This window comes from Protomyctophum parallelum (assembly GCF_964188405.1).
Source record: "Protomyctophum parallelum genome assembly, chromosome: 14".
Lineage (NCBI taxonomy): Eukaryota > Metazoa > Chordata > Actinopteri > Myctophiformes > Myctophidae > Protomyctophum > Protomyctophum parallelum.
The window spans coordinates 40845370-40860819 of NC_139709.1; the positions used below are offsets into that span (position 1 = coordinate 40845370).

At 42.3% G+C, this 15450-nt stretch overlaps 2 protein-coding genes across 2 annotated transcripts; one reads left to right on the top strand and one right to left on the bottom strand.

The window, feature by feature from the left end:
- Nucleotides 1-414: 414 nt before the first annotated feature.
- LOC310871314 (E3 ubiquitin-protein ligase RNF212B-like) lies at nt 415-3111 on the bottom strand (the record flags this gene model as incomplete). Its single annotated transcript, XM_083782800.1, has 8 exons — nt 415-452; nt 1100-1140; nt 1267-1301; nt 1406-1466; nt 1569-1675; nt 2322-2396; nt 2493-2545; nt 3012-3111. 8 exons carry the CDS (start codon nt 3109-3111, stop codon nt 415-417), a joined length of 510 nt encoding a protein of 169 aa, XP_083638926.1.
- Nucleotides 3112-5987: 2876 nt separating this feature from the next.
- On the top strand, nt 5988-15072 carry plxdc2a (plexin domain containing 2a; the record flags this gene model as incomplete). Its single annotated transcript, XM_083782801.1, has 13 exons — nt 5988-6000; nt 6910-7136; nt 8100-8243; nt 8488-8557; nt 8771-8893; nt 9508-9626; nt 9724-9823; nt 9947-10042; nt 10745-10826; nt 11538-11598; nt 11698-11929; nt 14151-14308; nt 14857-15072. The coding sequence occupies 13 exons, from the start codon at nt 5988-5990 to the stop codon at nt 15070-15072; spliced, it is 1641 nt and encodes a 546-aa protein (XP_083638927.1).
- Between the last annotated feature and the right edge of the window lie 378 nt (nt 15073-15450).

Genomic DNA, 15450 nt, shown 5'->3' on the forward strand with positions numbered 1-15450 from the left:
CCGTCTGCTCCAATCAGATCTGCGTTACCTTGTCCGCACCCCTTTATAAACGGTCCTCACTTCCCTTCGCTCATCTGTGCTTCCGTTCAGGTACCCGCCACCTCCCCGACGACCGCCCAGCAGCAGGCTCCACCAGGTCGGCCCCAGGGGGGCAGGCTCAAGAGCCCCCCCTGCCTCCGCCAGGCAGGATCCGAACCGAGGCTCTGGTCCGTCCCCAGGGGGCCCACGCCAAAGCTCCTCCACTGTCTCCTCCTCGTACCGTCATCATTCTGTTATCATTCTGTTATCATACTGTCAGTCACTTCTCTGTCCATTCACTCAATCCCAGCTCCATACTGTAATCAATTCATCTGCAATAAATCTCACCTCCAACCTCCACCCTCCGTCTTAAGTGTAAGCTCGTTAAGAGTTGAACTATGGCTGGAGACAGAGGTAGTTGATCCAGGAGGAGTCTGAGGATAGACAACAAATATTTAATTATTTTCATTCCATGTCATGCAAAAAGTTATAATTCTGAAAGGTCTAAATCTAACATGACGTTTATTTTTCAACAATAGACAACATAAAAGGACTAAATCTCTCCAATTGTTTAAGCAATTTCAGCAAATTCAGCTAGCTCAACCAATCTCTTCAAACATTGCGCCAGAATCAGTATTACTGTAAAATATTACTATTATTATAAGAGGCTTACTGTGAATGAGAATCTCGGATCTCTCTCTCTTGGCCTCCTTTCAGCTGAGCCTGTGTGACTGAGGAACAGTAGATACAGTAGGTATCATATTCAATATTTGGGCCCAAGATGTTATAGAAATCGCAGCAATTGATTGAAAACCGGTGTTTTTGAACACTGAATCAAACGAATAGCAATCATACCTTCTAGTTCCTGATTGCGGGGTGACTGGTGAATGAAAACGTCAATGAATACTTTATTAATTCTGTAAATAACTTTGTAAACATTAAGAAAGGTTCTATATACTGCAAATAAAGTTTATTATATTAGAAGTTTAGGTAATGTTCAATCAACTTGTGAGAAGGATTAAACAAGCCATTCATATTTTAGGAGTGGATTAATATCTATTAATCATTAGTTTTACTGTACCTGGGGACGTGACGGCCACTGGAAGTGACATCCTTCGAGCACTATACGAGAGAAAAGTTTACAATTACATTTCTGTTCAGCCCTTCTTGTTGAAAGTAAGTTATGAATGATGCATTAATGTTGCAATAATTAAAGTGCATAATGCTTAAATATAACTTAGATTTTACCCAGTTGCGTGCATTTGTCCTGTTGATGGTGAAGCCTATGATATGATAGAGCAATAGTGTAATAATTAAATTAGACATAAGGTGCACTGTCCCGAAACTAACAATTTAGTCAGTGTTATGAACATCTTGCAAGACTTACCCTCCTCTGAGAAAGAGGCCTTTTCAATTCAGCATTTTCTCTTCTCAACTCTTTTTCAACTCTGAAACCCGCCACCCCCCCCAAAAGTGGTACATTATAGTACCGGTAGCATTATGTTATAAACCAAAGTACACTGAGTAAAGGAACCAGTAATGATATCAACCTATAGCACTGTTCATTGACATCCTTAAGACGCCTCTCCAATTCCACATTTTTGTGTTTGTAGTACTCCGTAACTCTCTCCTTCTGTCTGCGTTGAAACTGTGCAATCTGTAAGTTAAAGTGGACACGGTTAACGGGGACAATAACTCAGGGCTCCAGAATTATGTGACAGTGACACAGGTCTTTGTTAAGACAAGAAGTTGGAATGAGAATCTGTCATTCTACCCAGTGGTTTTCAACCTTTTTCATATCAAGGTCCATTATTTATTCTGCATTTGAGCAACGGACGACCGTCTGATGAGATTTAACCTCGCAGATCCAAAACAGAATATTTTGTTATCGTTGGATAAGATTTTGCCCACAATTTCATGCTGTATTGATGTGGTACCATTAGGAGAGATACTGTAACAGGCACAACGTTAAAATAACACTTCGTAATGCAGATGTTTAACAATACTGTAACTCCTGAGAGCATGAAATGAAAGCAAATGGACCCGTACGGATCCATTTGGTTTCATTTTACACTCTCAAGAGTTAAAGATCTACAACTACAAGGGTCCATTATGGTGACCAACTCTCCATCATTTAGCTGGGGACCACCTGGAATTAAGTGTCCCTCTCAAGGACCACTGGTTGAGACTCACTGCTCTAATTGGCGATAGTTCAACTGACTGGGCCTTTGAGAGGGGAAATGGTAGTGCAGCGAGTGTTGCGTATTAGAACCCTGGATGGTACTATAGCGATGGATCTGCACCTGTGCTAGGTGCTCCAGACGTGACTGAATGAGCTTCACAGGGTCCTCGAAAAACACCTTCTCCTGGGGCTTCATCTAGAAGGGTAAGTGAATAGTGGATCATATGAGGAAGATTTTCAACTGGCAGCACTTAAATGTACAATGCGTTCAGATATTAATAAATATACCAACATCGTTCGTGATGGGCAGGTAACTGCAACTGGCTCGGCATATGTTGCACTGTTCTGAAGGATAACAGGAAATCACCATATCAGACACCATAGCTTTCTTTTGCTTTTCTTTATTTTTGACCATATCTCTGCTGTCCGGAAGAAACCGCACCCAACTCCAAAATGTAAAATTTTCAGGAAATGAAAAAACATCCAGCTCAAGTGGAGTTATAGGAGGTTTTTGTCTTAGGGCTTTTTAATACTTTTCATTGATTCAATATATTTTTAACCAACACACAGACGTAAAGGGTATTCAATAGTAGGCTACTGATTTATGGAGAGAGAAGATGGCTAATTGGGTGGAGTTAGCTGGTTTGGCAGTTTGAGGATCCAATGGAGTTTTTCAATATCATTGGGGGAAGAAAATCAAAAACCTCAAAAATGGAGTTAGATGGTTTCTTCCGTACAGCAACGATACCAAGCAGACTACATTCGGGCATGCATGTCAGGAAGGAGGAAATAATATAGCTCTCATACATACTAGGGTTGATGCATCCGTCACAGAAGATGTGACCGCAGCTGGACACAGAAAACTTGGGCCCACTCCTCCTGAAGCAGCGGTTACAGTGGAACCACTCCATGATTCCAGGGTGCCGACTTCTTCCTGACCTGGAGGAATTATTCTTTTAGCATACCCACACACACCACACACAGTAAGTAAAGTAAATTCCAAACTTAACTCCTCTACACAGACCTTTTTTCACTGCAGCCGTGTTGTTGAACACAGGTGTCAATAGGTTACATTCCATTTCGGCTAGTGGTTTTCTACCCTTTTCATATCAAGGTAAGGCCCATATTTGTCAGGGTGCGATCAGAGGACCCAAAAGCAGTACGACCAAAAGGCAAGATTCAAAGTTCAGGATGTTTATTAAATTATAAACTTAAACTTCCCATAAAATGGGGCAGGCAAAACAAGGACACAGTAAACACGCTGACATGGAATGACGAACTGACAAGGGACTGAACAAACTGGGGTATATAAATAGACAAAGACTAACTAGACACAGGTGAACTCAAAATACAATCAAACACAGGATAGGCTAACAGGACAAAGAGGACACAGGTGAAAACACTGACACATCACAAGGTAGGTGAGACAAGGTAGGGAACAGCAACTAGGCAGACAGGAAACACTAGGGACCATACTACAAAATAAGATACACAAAAACAACCGGGTAACAGAAAACCAAACAGAACAAGACATGGCAAAATACTGAACATAAAACAACCACATAACCATTAAGGTCAAGCCACATATTAGTCCAGTGGTTTGGACCTAAGTCAATGCTCAAATACAAAGGCAGAGGAGCGAGGCGTGACAATATTATCTTTTTGGCATTTAAGCCACGGACCACCATTTGATGAGCCAAAGGCCAAAACTGCAGACTTTTGTTATCGTTGGATAAAGTTTTGTCCACAATCCCATGCTGTGTTGACGTTGGTACCATAGAAGAGATACCAGGCAAATCAAAATAACAATTCTTCTACATTTTCTAATTATGTAGAGTTCTTGTAATTGTAGCCATGGTTCATGACTCTCGTATTCATACGAGAGTCATGAAGAAACTTCACCCTGTTTTTTGCGCTCGCTGCATTTACAAGATTTCCGTATATATAAACATTCAGATTTCAAATATAAAGTACTCACAATTTGTCCCACGACTCCCACGGGTGTTATTTAGTAGCAGCTCCAGCGATTAGAATTTCTGCATCCCGCGTTGTTTAATAAAAAGCATTTTTATCCGAGGTGTTATTTTGCCATTGGCTTTCAACTACGCGCCCCTATCGGTCGGGAGGAGGTTGGCACTCGGTGTGTTCGATATAGGTACGCTGACCGCCCTGCCAATACAGACTAATAGGCGAGTGCGCTCCCGGTGTGCAACTGTGGATTTCCCAAACGATCCCGTTTGAAAAAAGTAGCCGGGGCGCTCGGACAAAAATGCTTTTTATTAAACAACGCGGGACGCAGCAATTCTAATCGCTGGCGCTGCTACTAACTAACACCCGTGGGACAAATTGTGAGTACTTTATATTTGAAATCTGAATGTTTATATATACGGAAATTTTGTAAATGCAGCGAGCGCCAAAAACAGGGCTAAGTTTCCGCATGACTGTCATGATAAATGATAATCATCATGGCAGTCATGTTTCAGGGCTGCCTACACTATTATATCAATGTGAGTGAATATTACTCTAAATCTAGGAAGACAAGTAAGACCCACCTCTTGACGACGCTGAATTTGAAGGGTAGTATAATAGTTCACGCTTCACAGTCTTGCCAGGTGTCGGTCAGGAGCATAGAGTATACTCTAAGGTCAGAAGTCAGGACAATAATGAACAAATGAAAAGTGCGCGCGCCGGTTCAGGACAGGTCAGACTCAGAGGCAGAGCCTTACGACATTGAGGGGGCAGAAACTGTTCATGCAGCCTGGAGAGAAGCTGGAGTTTGAATTTGAAATACTGTATGGTTTTCAACGAGGGTGGCGCAAATGTCAGCAATTTTTAGCCCATGTGTGCAACGGCCTACGCTGCGCATAGTAGGCTACTGCATAATCTAAAATATATAAACAAATCGCCACTAGCCTACTGCATGCATGCTTTTTTATACTACTTGCATTTTCTATATAGGTCTCCAGTTTCCACGAACAAATTTAAAGTCTAGCCCCATATGTGTCCTCTCACTACATGGGGCTAGCTGACCGCTGGTTCAGTAAACTTCCCAAAGATCATGACAGAAATGTATTATTTGCGCTCTTATTGTTGAATTGTCCAAAAAGGGTTTCCATGCCGCAGGTGCCGTGCGCAACAGCGCAAGCCAAACAAAAGGCCAAGAAGACAAGTGGAATGCATTGCTGCCTGGCACACATCAACAGACTGTTGGCTGAGGCTGAGCCAACACTTGGCTCTCAGTCTCATCCGCTGTAGTGTAGGCTAATGACGCAGCGATGTTCCTCCTCCACGCAACAGCTTTCCATAGCCTTAACCTACTACTACTATAGTAGCAGTACACCGCAGTCTGCTGCCATACAAGCTTCAAGCTCCCATCGCACTGATCGCAGACATACAAGGAATAGGAGAAACAGGTCTTCAACTCAGTTATCGCATGGATTTCTTTACAGAGAAAGGGACGCCAAAGAACTAATGAGGAATACATTTTCCCGGAATGATTTAAGGCTATTTTACGCACGGGGCTAACAAACTTTATGCTATATAATAATGCAACACAATTACGCTGTCCACGGTCTTATACGGAATTTGGTGTTTCAGAAAGCAGAGCCTTTTTTGACCTGACGGCTGACTAAGAAAATTGTGACAGTTAACGTCAGGATAGCATATTACGCATTTTGTAAAGTTCGAACTTTGATTGGGAAGCATGGTGATTACTGCAGCAAAGATAGTCCATCTCACCACGGGTATGGCGATGGCTTTACACTTCATTATAAGTCAGTTGGATGTAATGTCTGCTTATGGTAAGTCTCAAAATCGTGCTTTTTTCTTTTCAAAATATTTTTATTTGATTTTTTGAATATTCAGACATGGCATGAAAGCAATGTTGATCTGATCAAAATGTACTATAGCCTGTATATGACCTCTGGACACTTCCATCACCATAAGAGTATAAGGTTTAGGTAAAAATAAGCTTCTTGTATTTGATGATGTAGAGTAGAGCTACACAATAGTGTTCTGGTCCTATGCATGTTGCACATCATTGACCATTCACACCAAGTAAGCTATCACATTGCATTATTCTTTGTGGCAAAAATGAAGGCCTGAGAGTTTACATACAACCAGGCAACAAATAACAATCTTATATTTTGACCGTTAAGTGAATGGTCATTATAAAGTTAAGCTATTGCACATAAATGTCACTGGACACTCACTGGACACTCTTGCCACTCCCCCATATCCCTTGTGCTGGGACTGTTGGTGTGAGGAATGTGAGACATTCCTTCACTCTCTGCTGTGAAGGAGAGTCTTAGCACACAGTGTTGTCACTGGAAAGGAGAATGATGGGGTGACCATGTGTGTTTGGTTGGGATTGTTTTTGTCCCACTGCAGTGCGTACGGAAGTGTCATGAATATATTTAGTTGTCAGTCAGTCTCCATAGGATATTTTGAATATAAAGGAGCTCAAAGGTCCAGATTCGTGTTTAACCCATTAAGACCTGAGGTTGATTCTACATGCCTTCTAAACTAACATTTTCAAGGACTCTAAAATGATCAAAAACAGCTGCCAGCTTGTATATCTGCCATTTTTGAATAGTCAACTAACACATTTTGACCTTTAGAAGTTCTCTCAAATCAAGAATAGGTTAAAAAAAAAGAAGTGACATGAATGAACTGTTACAAGAACATAGGCCCTCCTTTATGATCCATAGGAGTCTACCAGCCTGAAACCAAGACACTGGCCCCTCCAGAAGCACGGGCCGACATAAATGAAGAGCGCCCCATGATGAGGTGGAGGAGATGGGCATCAAGGACAAAGTCTGTGTCCCCTAGTTGGGCCATTGATAAGAGGGGTCACTACCGAGATCAGCACCAGCTAGAGGAGTCTGACCCTGACCTGCTGACTGAGGAAGGACATGGCAATTCTACACAGATAGTGGTAGGTGAATATTGTAGTACAGTACAGTGCACTATTCTTTTATTTATTTGAGCAGTTAGAGCAGAGCTTAAACCCTCTAGACCAGTTATTCTCAACCCGTGGGCCGTGAGTCCGTGACGATACTGCAAGTGGGCCCCCAAATATTTGGATAATAATATTACATTTACATCCCAAAAAAAGATTATTTTTTAAATTTTATGTATTTTTTATTTTTTATTTAAAGGACAACTTTATTTTTTTTCAACCAAGGTTCATGTTTTAGGTTGTTATTAGAGAAACTAAAAGGTGAGTGTTCATTTTCTTTCATTTGCTGCTTTCTTTCGTTTTAGGGGTTTTAGCAGTTTTTGACAGGGGGGCCGGGGCATTCGAGCATGGGGCTAAATATGTATTTTTTAACACAATTTTATGGTGATTTATTTTTTTATGGTTTACTATAGTCCTAATAAACGCCAGGAAATTACATCTGGCCACAAAAGATCACAGGATCTATTGAATGTGACAAACTGACATATTGAACCTATACACACACAGTATAAGCCTTCCCCCAGTAGGCTACCTTCACATTCAGTAGATCCTGAGATCTTCTGTGGCCAGATGTAATTTCCTGGCGTTTATTAGGACTATAGTAAACCATAAAAAAAGAAATCACCATAAAATTGTGTTAAAAAATGCATATTTAGCCCCATGCTCGAATGCCCCCGCCCCCCTGTCAAAAACAGCTAAAATCCCTAAAACGAAAGAAAGCAGCAAATGAAAAAAGATTAACACTCATCTTTTACTTTATCTAATAACAAACTAAAACATGAACCTTGGTTGAAAAAAACTAAAGTTGTCCTTTAAAACTTTTAAAGATGACCATTCAAATAAACAGGCTCTGAAAAAGTGAAAATGCATCCATCTACATTTTTGGACCAATGGTTACTGTCCACCACTGGCTTCAACAACAGAGTTTTCATTTGACAGGACATTGATCACATCTACTATACATCTAAAATGTACGGCTCAGGAGACCCTGCCAGCAGAGAGCTGTGGGTGGACATCGATGGGATGGAAGAGGGCAGCTGGAAGGTCCATAGCTTCCTGTCCACCACCCACAGACAAGCAGCGGTATGGACTTTGTTCATGAGAATAGTTGGAATATAGTCTTCATCTTCTGTGTATAAAGTGGCCAATGGAGGAATACACGACAAAAGGGAAAATGTATAGAAAGCAAGATTGGAATCGTCGGAATCTTAATTCAGGCAATTGATTTTTACTTCCAAGCGGAATAAAACAAAGACACACTGCATGGGACTGAACTCAATACTTGCATATTTTTCTGATTCTCTTACATGCTTCCCTTTGCTTTCAGAGAGTGAATCTGTCCTTTGACTTTCCTTTCTATGGCCATATACTAAAGGAAATCACTGTGGCAACCGGAGGTAAGTGTCCTACAGCTTCTGTCTGCACATTGTGAGAATTATAAATCATTAAAATGTGAACGGAATAAGGTACAGTGCAATCATTTGTTTCAGTCCAGAATATCAGATGAAAGGTCATGAAATGGTTTATATCCATCACGCCCTACAGAATAACTTAAGATGACCTGTGTGTGTGTGTGTGTGTGTGTGTGTGTGTGTGTGCTTTCCTCACAGGTTTCATTTACACAGGCGACATCATCCATAGGATGCTAACAGCCACTCAGTATATTGCACCTCTGATGGCGAACTTTGACCCCAGCATATCCCCAAACTCCACTGTGCTTTACTGTGACAATGGTAATTTAACACATACGTTAATAGTAAGACCAACATTGAAAGCAATCCACAGAAGAAATACATTTGTACTTGTACAGGAAGATGCTGCAGTCAAAACTGACAATACTTCCATTCTCAGCGTTGAATGAACATATAATATGTACTGATATTGTGCAGGTGGACAAGTTCACTGTAGGTGTTTTCATTTCATTCACGCCTTTTCAAAGGAAATATTTGCGAGGGCCTCATGCTGCATTCACATGGAATCAGGCAAGCGGTATACGGAAAACGGCACGGCACGGAACGGAACAGTAAAAAGATTAAATATTTTAACGTTGATGCCATCTGCCGTTACCGGTTCTGGCTGCCATGCCGTCCTGTTCCGTTTACCGTCCTGCTCCCGTCCACTAAAATGAAGTCCAGTTTGCCGTCTACCTCTTTCCTGATTCCATGTGAATGCAGCATTAATTGGACAGTATCAGATGACCATTAAATGAAGAAAAATCTGCATTAATGCATTAATGAAGAAAAAGCAGCATCAAATTTATTTAACACTTGAACACTGACTTTTGGTGTTTTTATGGTGTGTGTGTGTGTGTGTGTGTGTGCACGTATGCGTGTGCGCACGCGTTTAGGCACAGCGCTGGTGGTGCAATGGGACCAAGTTCATCTCCAGGACAGTTTTAACTTGGGAACCTTTACGTTCCAGACCACCATGCACAGTGACGGTCGTATCATCTTCGCCTACAAAGAGGTGGCACTCCTCTTCATTATCTTATCTTACATTACATTACATTACATTACATTACATTACATTACATTACATACTGTAATATTCTTTTTTTTCATAGATCTCCATTGACATCAACAACATCAGTGCAAAGAATCACCCCGTTAAAGTGGGTCTCTCAGATGCATTTGTGGTGCTTCATGATTTGGAGCAGATTCCAAGTAAGTAGCACAACATAGAGATGTAAACTTCGAGGTAGAACTCAATTCAAGATGTTCTTCTGTCAAAAGGGATGTAATACCATCCGTATGGGTTCTGTCCACTGTCATATTGTGTTGGTACAGACGTCAGGAGGAGAACCATCTATGAGTACCACAAAGTGGACATCCTGAAGTCCAAGATCTCCAATTCTACAGCCATTGAGATGCTACCTCTACCCAGTAAGTCATCTTTACTAACAGTTCAGATCGTGGGTCTTCAACACGTGGTCTGGGACACTTAGGGCGGCGGTGGCTCAGGGGTAGAGTGGCTGGATGGTAACCGCAAGGTTGCCAGTTTGAACCCGAGCTCCCCCAGAGTTAGTGTCGAAGTGTCCTTGAGCAAGACTCTGAACCCCAAATTGCTCCTGATGTGCTTGTTGGTGCCTTGCATGGTTTCCGCCGCCATTGGTGTATGAATGGGTGAATATAATGCACAATCTATGTAAAGCGCTATATAAATGCACCATTTTAGGGACAATTCTGAGACAATTTTATATATTATCTACTGGGGGTCCCTGCTTAATCTCTCTCTCAGCTTAGTGGTCCCCCTGGCCAGAAAAACGTTGAAGACCCCTGGTTTAGATGCAAGCTGTACAGCTACTGTACACTATCTTATGCAGTATCAGATGCAGTACATTTACTTAAGTACAATTTTGAGGTATTTGTACTTTACTTGAGTACGTAAAATTTTCAGTACTTTTACTTCTACTCTACCACATTTCAGAGGCAAATGCGACACATTGTAACAAAGTATTTCTATATTGCAGTATTCATACTTTTACTTAAGTAAAATAAAATTCCACCACTGGTCTTATTGCAAGGCTGCGAACTCCTGGCCTCCTGGCTCTTCTCACTCAGCCCATTGTGTTTGTACATTCCCAGCATGTCACCAGTTCTCCAGCTGTGACGCATGTGTCACGTCTCAGATTGGCTTCAACTGCACCTGGTGTAGCCGACTGCAAAGGTACGCAGCAATTTGTTTTAAGTTCAGATGCCATCACGGATTCACCTCTATCACCTCTCTGTACATTCTTTGATTGAGATGTATTGCATATCTAGCATAAAAGAGTCTTCCTCTCCCAGAGCGAGCGAGCCTCCCGCCGGGATTCGCGAGCGACCCCTACCGACTCACCAACGACCTCAGACGAGAGGACCCACTGAATTTAAGCATGTTACTAAGCGGAGGAAAAGAGACTAACAAGAATTTAGGATTTAGGGGAAAGAGAGAGAGGGACTAGATGCATGACTATACTTTAATTGTATTTTGCAGCCACCTCTAAGCGCAATGGCTATGCAAAAGGCTCTGATTATTATATTTGATTGAATCCATATATAATACAACAAAAATCACACCCGTGTGAAGTGAGGGGTGCTCTTATCATCATACATCATCTCATTCCGGCCAATCACAATTTGCAACCTCACTTTTGTCTTCAATGTTTACACACACCTGGAAAGCTGGGCATAGTTGGGGCTACAATTTAGGCCCTGCTAGTACATTGAGTTTAATAGAGCATCATGTCTTCTTGCATTGATCACTACAATACGATAAACACAATACCTTGAAGTCTTTATAGTCTTCTCTTCAAATATTCTCAACACCATATTACACCAAGCGACACCAATGTCCTCTTCACATTCATAATATCGTACGATTTGTGGTTTCTGTTGTCAGATGCTCCAGTGGCTTTGACCGTTATCGACAGGACTGGGTGGACTCAGGCTGCCAAGAGGAGGTGCCCATTATTATGGATTGCCTTAAATTGCAACAGCACCGATTGTACTTCTGTACAAGAGAATATAATAATGTAAATCGCTCCTCGTCTTTTTTTCAGAGACGGGATCCTAGGTGCACCACCGCGGTTATGAACAAGTCCCGCAACACACTGCACAGCCTTGTACACGTGACCACTCCCGTCATCTCGACCACGTTGCAGCAGAGGACCACCGGCAGCACCACCTCCCTTCCCCTTACAAAGATCTCCACCACCAACAGCCCCGTCGGCAGCACTACACCCAACAGATCTGTAGCTACGCCCCAGTCAACTACCAGCACACCTACGGAAGGTTGGTACTTGTACTTGTAATTGTTACATTACTGGCACAATGTCACAATTACTAAATAAAAATATGAATGTTATTTACCTTCCGTTATGTTTACCAATGAAAATGTCTGCAGTGAAAAGGGTCTGTTTGTCAGCAGAGGAGTCTAATGCTTCGGTCAATATTTGGATATTCATATGCATGCACTGCTTTGAAGAAAGTGATTTTAAGACAGTAGGCTACACTACACACCATTATGGGTATGTAGCTCTTATGGTACTGTTACCTTGTACCATTGGCATCACAACAAATACACACACACTGTAAGCCCAGTAATGAATACCCTTGCAGATATAATTGCGGTGATGTTGTGTATTGCTGCCTTGAGGTCAATGCTATATACAGTAGCCTCCGTGAACTTGCCAAGTGATGCTGAGAATGTGTTGTGATGCCATAGTTACAGTACTGGACAGATGAGATTCGCTGAGGTTAAAATTAGTTTCTAACCCATTCTGACCGGGCACCCATTTTGGTGTTGGCATCATGTTATGCTTTAGCTATTGAAAAATAGCAGATCTACAAGCTCATATCGCGCCACCGAGTGGCGCGATACGAGCTTGTAGGTCTGCTATTTTTGAAAAATCGAAGACACTTTTAGAATCTGATCTCAGGTCAGAATGGGTTAATAATGAAACTGTCAGGATGTAATAGACATTTTTAGAATCTGATCGCAGGTCAGAATGGGCTAATAATGTCTTTACCACCATGTACCGCAGGAACTCATAATGTAATAAAACTAAAAATAATGTATTACACGATTACACCATCACTACAGTATGTGAAAAGTTATTACTACATTATGCACTCATGGTTTTATTATGAGCCGATGATTAGACTATGAGCTTTTATTCTTTTTTTAAGTCATTACATTAGGCATCATTGTTATGTATGAGCCATTATTACATTATGAGTTTCTCCACACCAAGCTGGATCATTTTACACTGGTGAATCTCACTGTTTTCGCCCCTGTTTATCTGTCCTGCTGTGAGACCATGTAGTCACTTCTTATTCCGGCCTATTTCTGCACAGGGTAGGGCTACTGTTATTTTCATCTCATCATCAGTAACTGTTTGTTGTCACTGCATGGCCCAAGTTATTCAGACTCCGTCAGAGGGTATGACAGTTTGAGGGTCAAGTGGTCAGCTATTTGCCAGCCCTCTGTTAACTCATAGATGAGCATATACAATGTCATGTTAAATACTGCATACTCTGCCCAGTTGCTGAGGGATGACGGTATGGATGTGTATCTGCCTGTGTGGCTGGGTCGGTTTGTTTTGACATGTGCTCTTTCCTGGAAGGAAAGGTAGAGTTGTTCTTGAGCGTAATCCCAAGGTTAACAGCAGTTCGATGGTGGGTGGAGCATGGCAGAGTTCTGAATGCTACAGGGGGCCATTACTTGGTACTGTATGGCACTGTACCATACCATGTTATACAGCACAATAGCACTGTATGGCATGCTGTACCTGCACTATGGAATTTCGTTTTAATATATACATAAAATTACTACGCCCTCTCTCTCCTATGCCAATGTGAAAAGGCTGCTATTTGTTCTTACGCCTTTAATGGCAATTGGATGATTTGAGGCATTTGGTTCCAAAAATGTGTTCTCATGTTGGCGTTATAAAGTTCTGAGGCAGAGGTTCGTTGTTGGCAACCAGGGAGTGTGTGTGCAAAAGTTTGGCATCGGCCAGGCCAATGGTGCCGGAGATTAGCTGTCCACGGACAGACGGACACACACGGACAGACGGAGTGCAAAACATACTCTCCCCATGCCTTCGGCTGGTGGAGACAAGCAATGAGCACCACACCCAACTCTCCACCATTCACCTCTATTAGAACACAGAAGAAAACAATATAATACAAGCCACAGATAATGGAAATATATTGCAACTAATCATAAAAATATCAAATACAAATATATGATAATTAATCCAAATACAAAATACGGCTGGCCGTAACAATGACCAACAAAATATTTAAAAGTGAAATATCCCTGCATACAATGTATATCTAGTACATCTGCACTTTATAGTGGTACACTACAGATTCAAGTACACAGTTGTTCCTTGCCTTTGCCGTCATAATTCGTTACTCTGAATAATATGCCATCGATATGGTTGAAAATGAGATTAGATGACGTTCAGTAAGGCTTGCCGTATCTGTAACTGTATCTTCTGTGCCACAGCGAGCGAGTCGGAGGGCACGGAGGGCACAGAGGAGCAGCTCCAGAGCGGTCTCCTGGTGGGCGTCGTCCTGGTAATGGTCGTCATGGTGAGCGCCATCCTTCTCACCGTCTACATGTACAACCACCCCACCTCCAACATCAGCCTGTTCTTCATGGAGGTCAGTGTGTGTGTGTGTGTGTGTGTGTGTGTGTGTACGCGCAAACATATTTTGTGCGAAAATATTCAGAAGTAAAATACTGTATGCTTAACCCATTCTGACCTGAGATCAGATTCATACGAGGTTTCCGCCGGACACACACTGGTCTGATGAACCCATTCTGACCTGAGATCAGATTCTAAAAATGTCAGTCGTTCTTCGATTTTTCAAAAAATAGCAGACCTACAAGCTCGTATCGCGCCACTCGGTGGCGCGATATGAGCTTGTAGATCTGCTATTTTTCAATAGCTAAGGCATAACATGATGCTGACACCAAAATGGGTGCCCGGTCAGAATGGGTTAAAAGAAGAACTGCATTTGAGTTTAAATGTGAATGCAGCAAGGGATGGCAGTTGTCATATATGCCAAATGACAGCCCTGCCCAGAACAGGGACGCTATAGGGTCCATGCGGTCAATATCCCCCCCCCCCCAGTAATGCATCCATTCTTCTCCTAACTGACCTCTATTTATACTCTCCACCTTCCTTCTTTGCCACCTTTCCGCACAGAGGCGCCCCACCCGCTGGCCGGTGATGAAGTTCCGTCGGGGTTCAGGGAACCCCTCCTACGCTGAGGTGGAGACCCCTGGCCAGGAAAAAGACAGCATTGTGGTCATAGACCCCAAACAGTCCTTCATCATATCAGGTAGAAGAGAGAGTGACCTAAAAGAAGGCTTTATCGTTCCTGATCAAAGGGAGCGTTTCCTGGTTTCAGACAACTCCTGACCAGAACTACTGTATGTATCCCAGGAGCCTTTATGGACAGAGCTGGTTCTCTTGATGCACTGGAGCATTTCTTCCTTGCATTGGTTGAATGGTTCCTTGAATTGTTTTCTGTTCATCTACTGCTCAAGTTGAGTTTGAGGACAGAACTGACCCATTGTCAGCCTGCTGGTTGGTTGGTCAGGGACCAATCAGCAGCCTCAGTAATAAATATCAATAAAAGGCAACTGAAAAACAATGGTAGTGGATGGAGACAACCAACAGCAACCAGTCGGTGCGAAGAGGGGCGGGACCACGGGCAGGACTTGACAAAGGGTGGAAATGGTGATGTAAGTAAAATAGTCCATAGGCCAGATGCCTCATTATCGGATATCGTTGCCA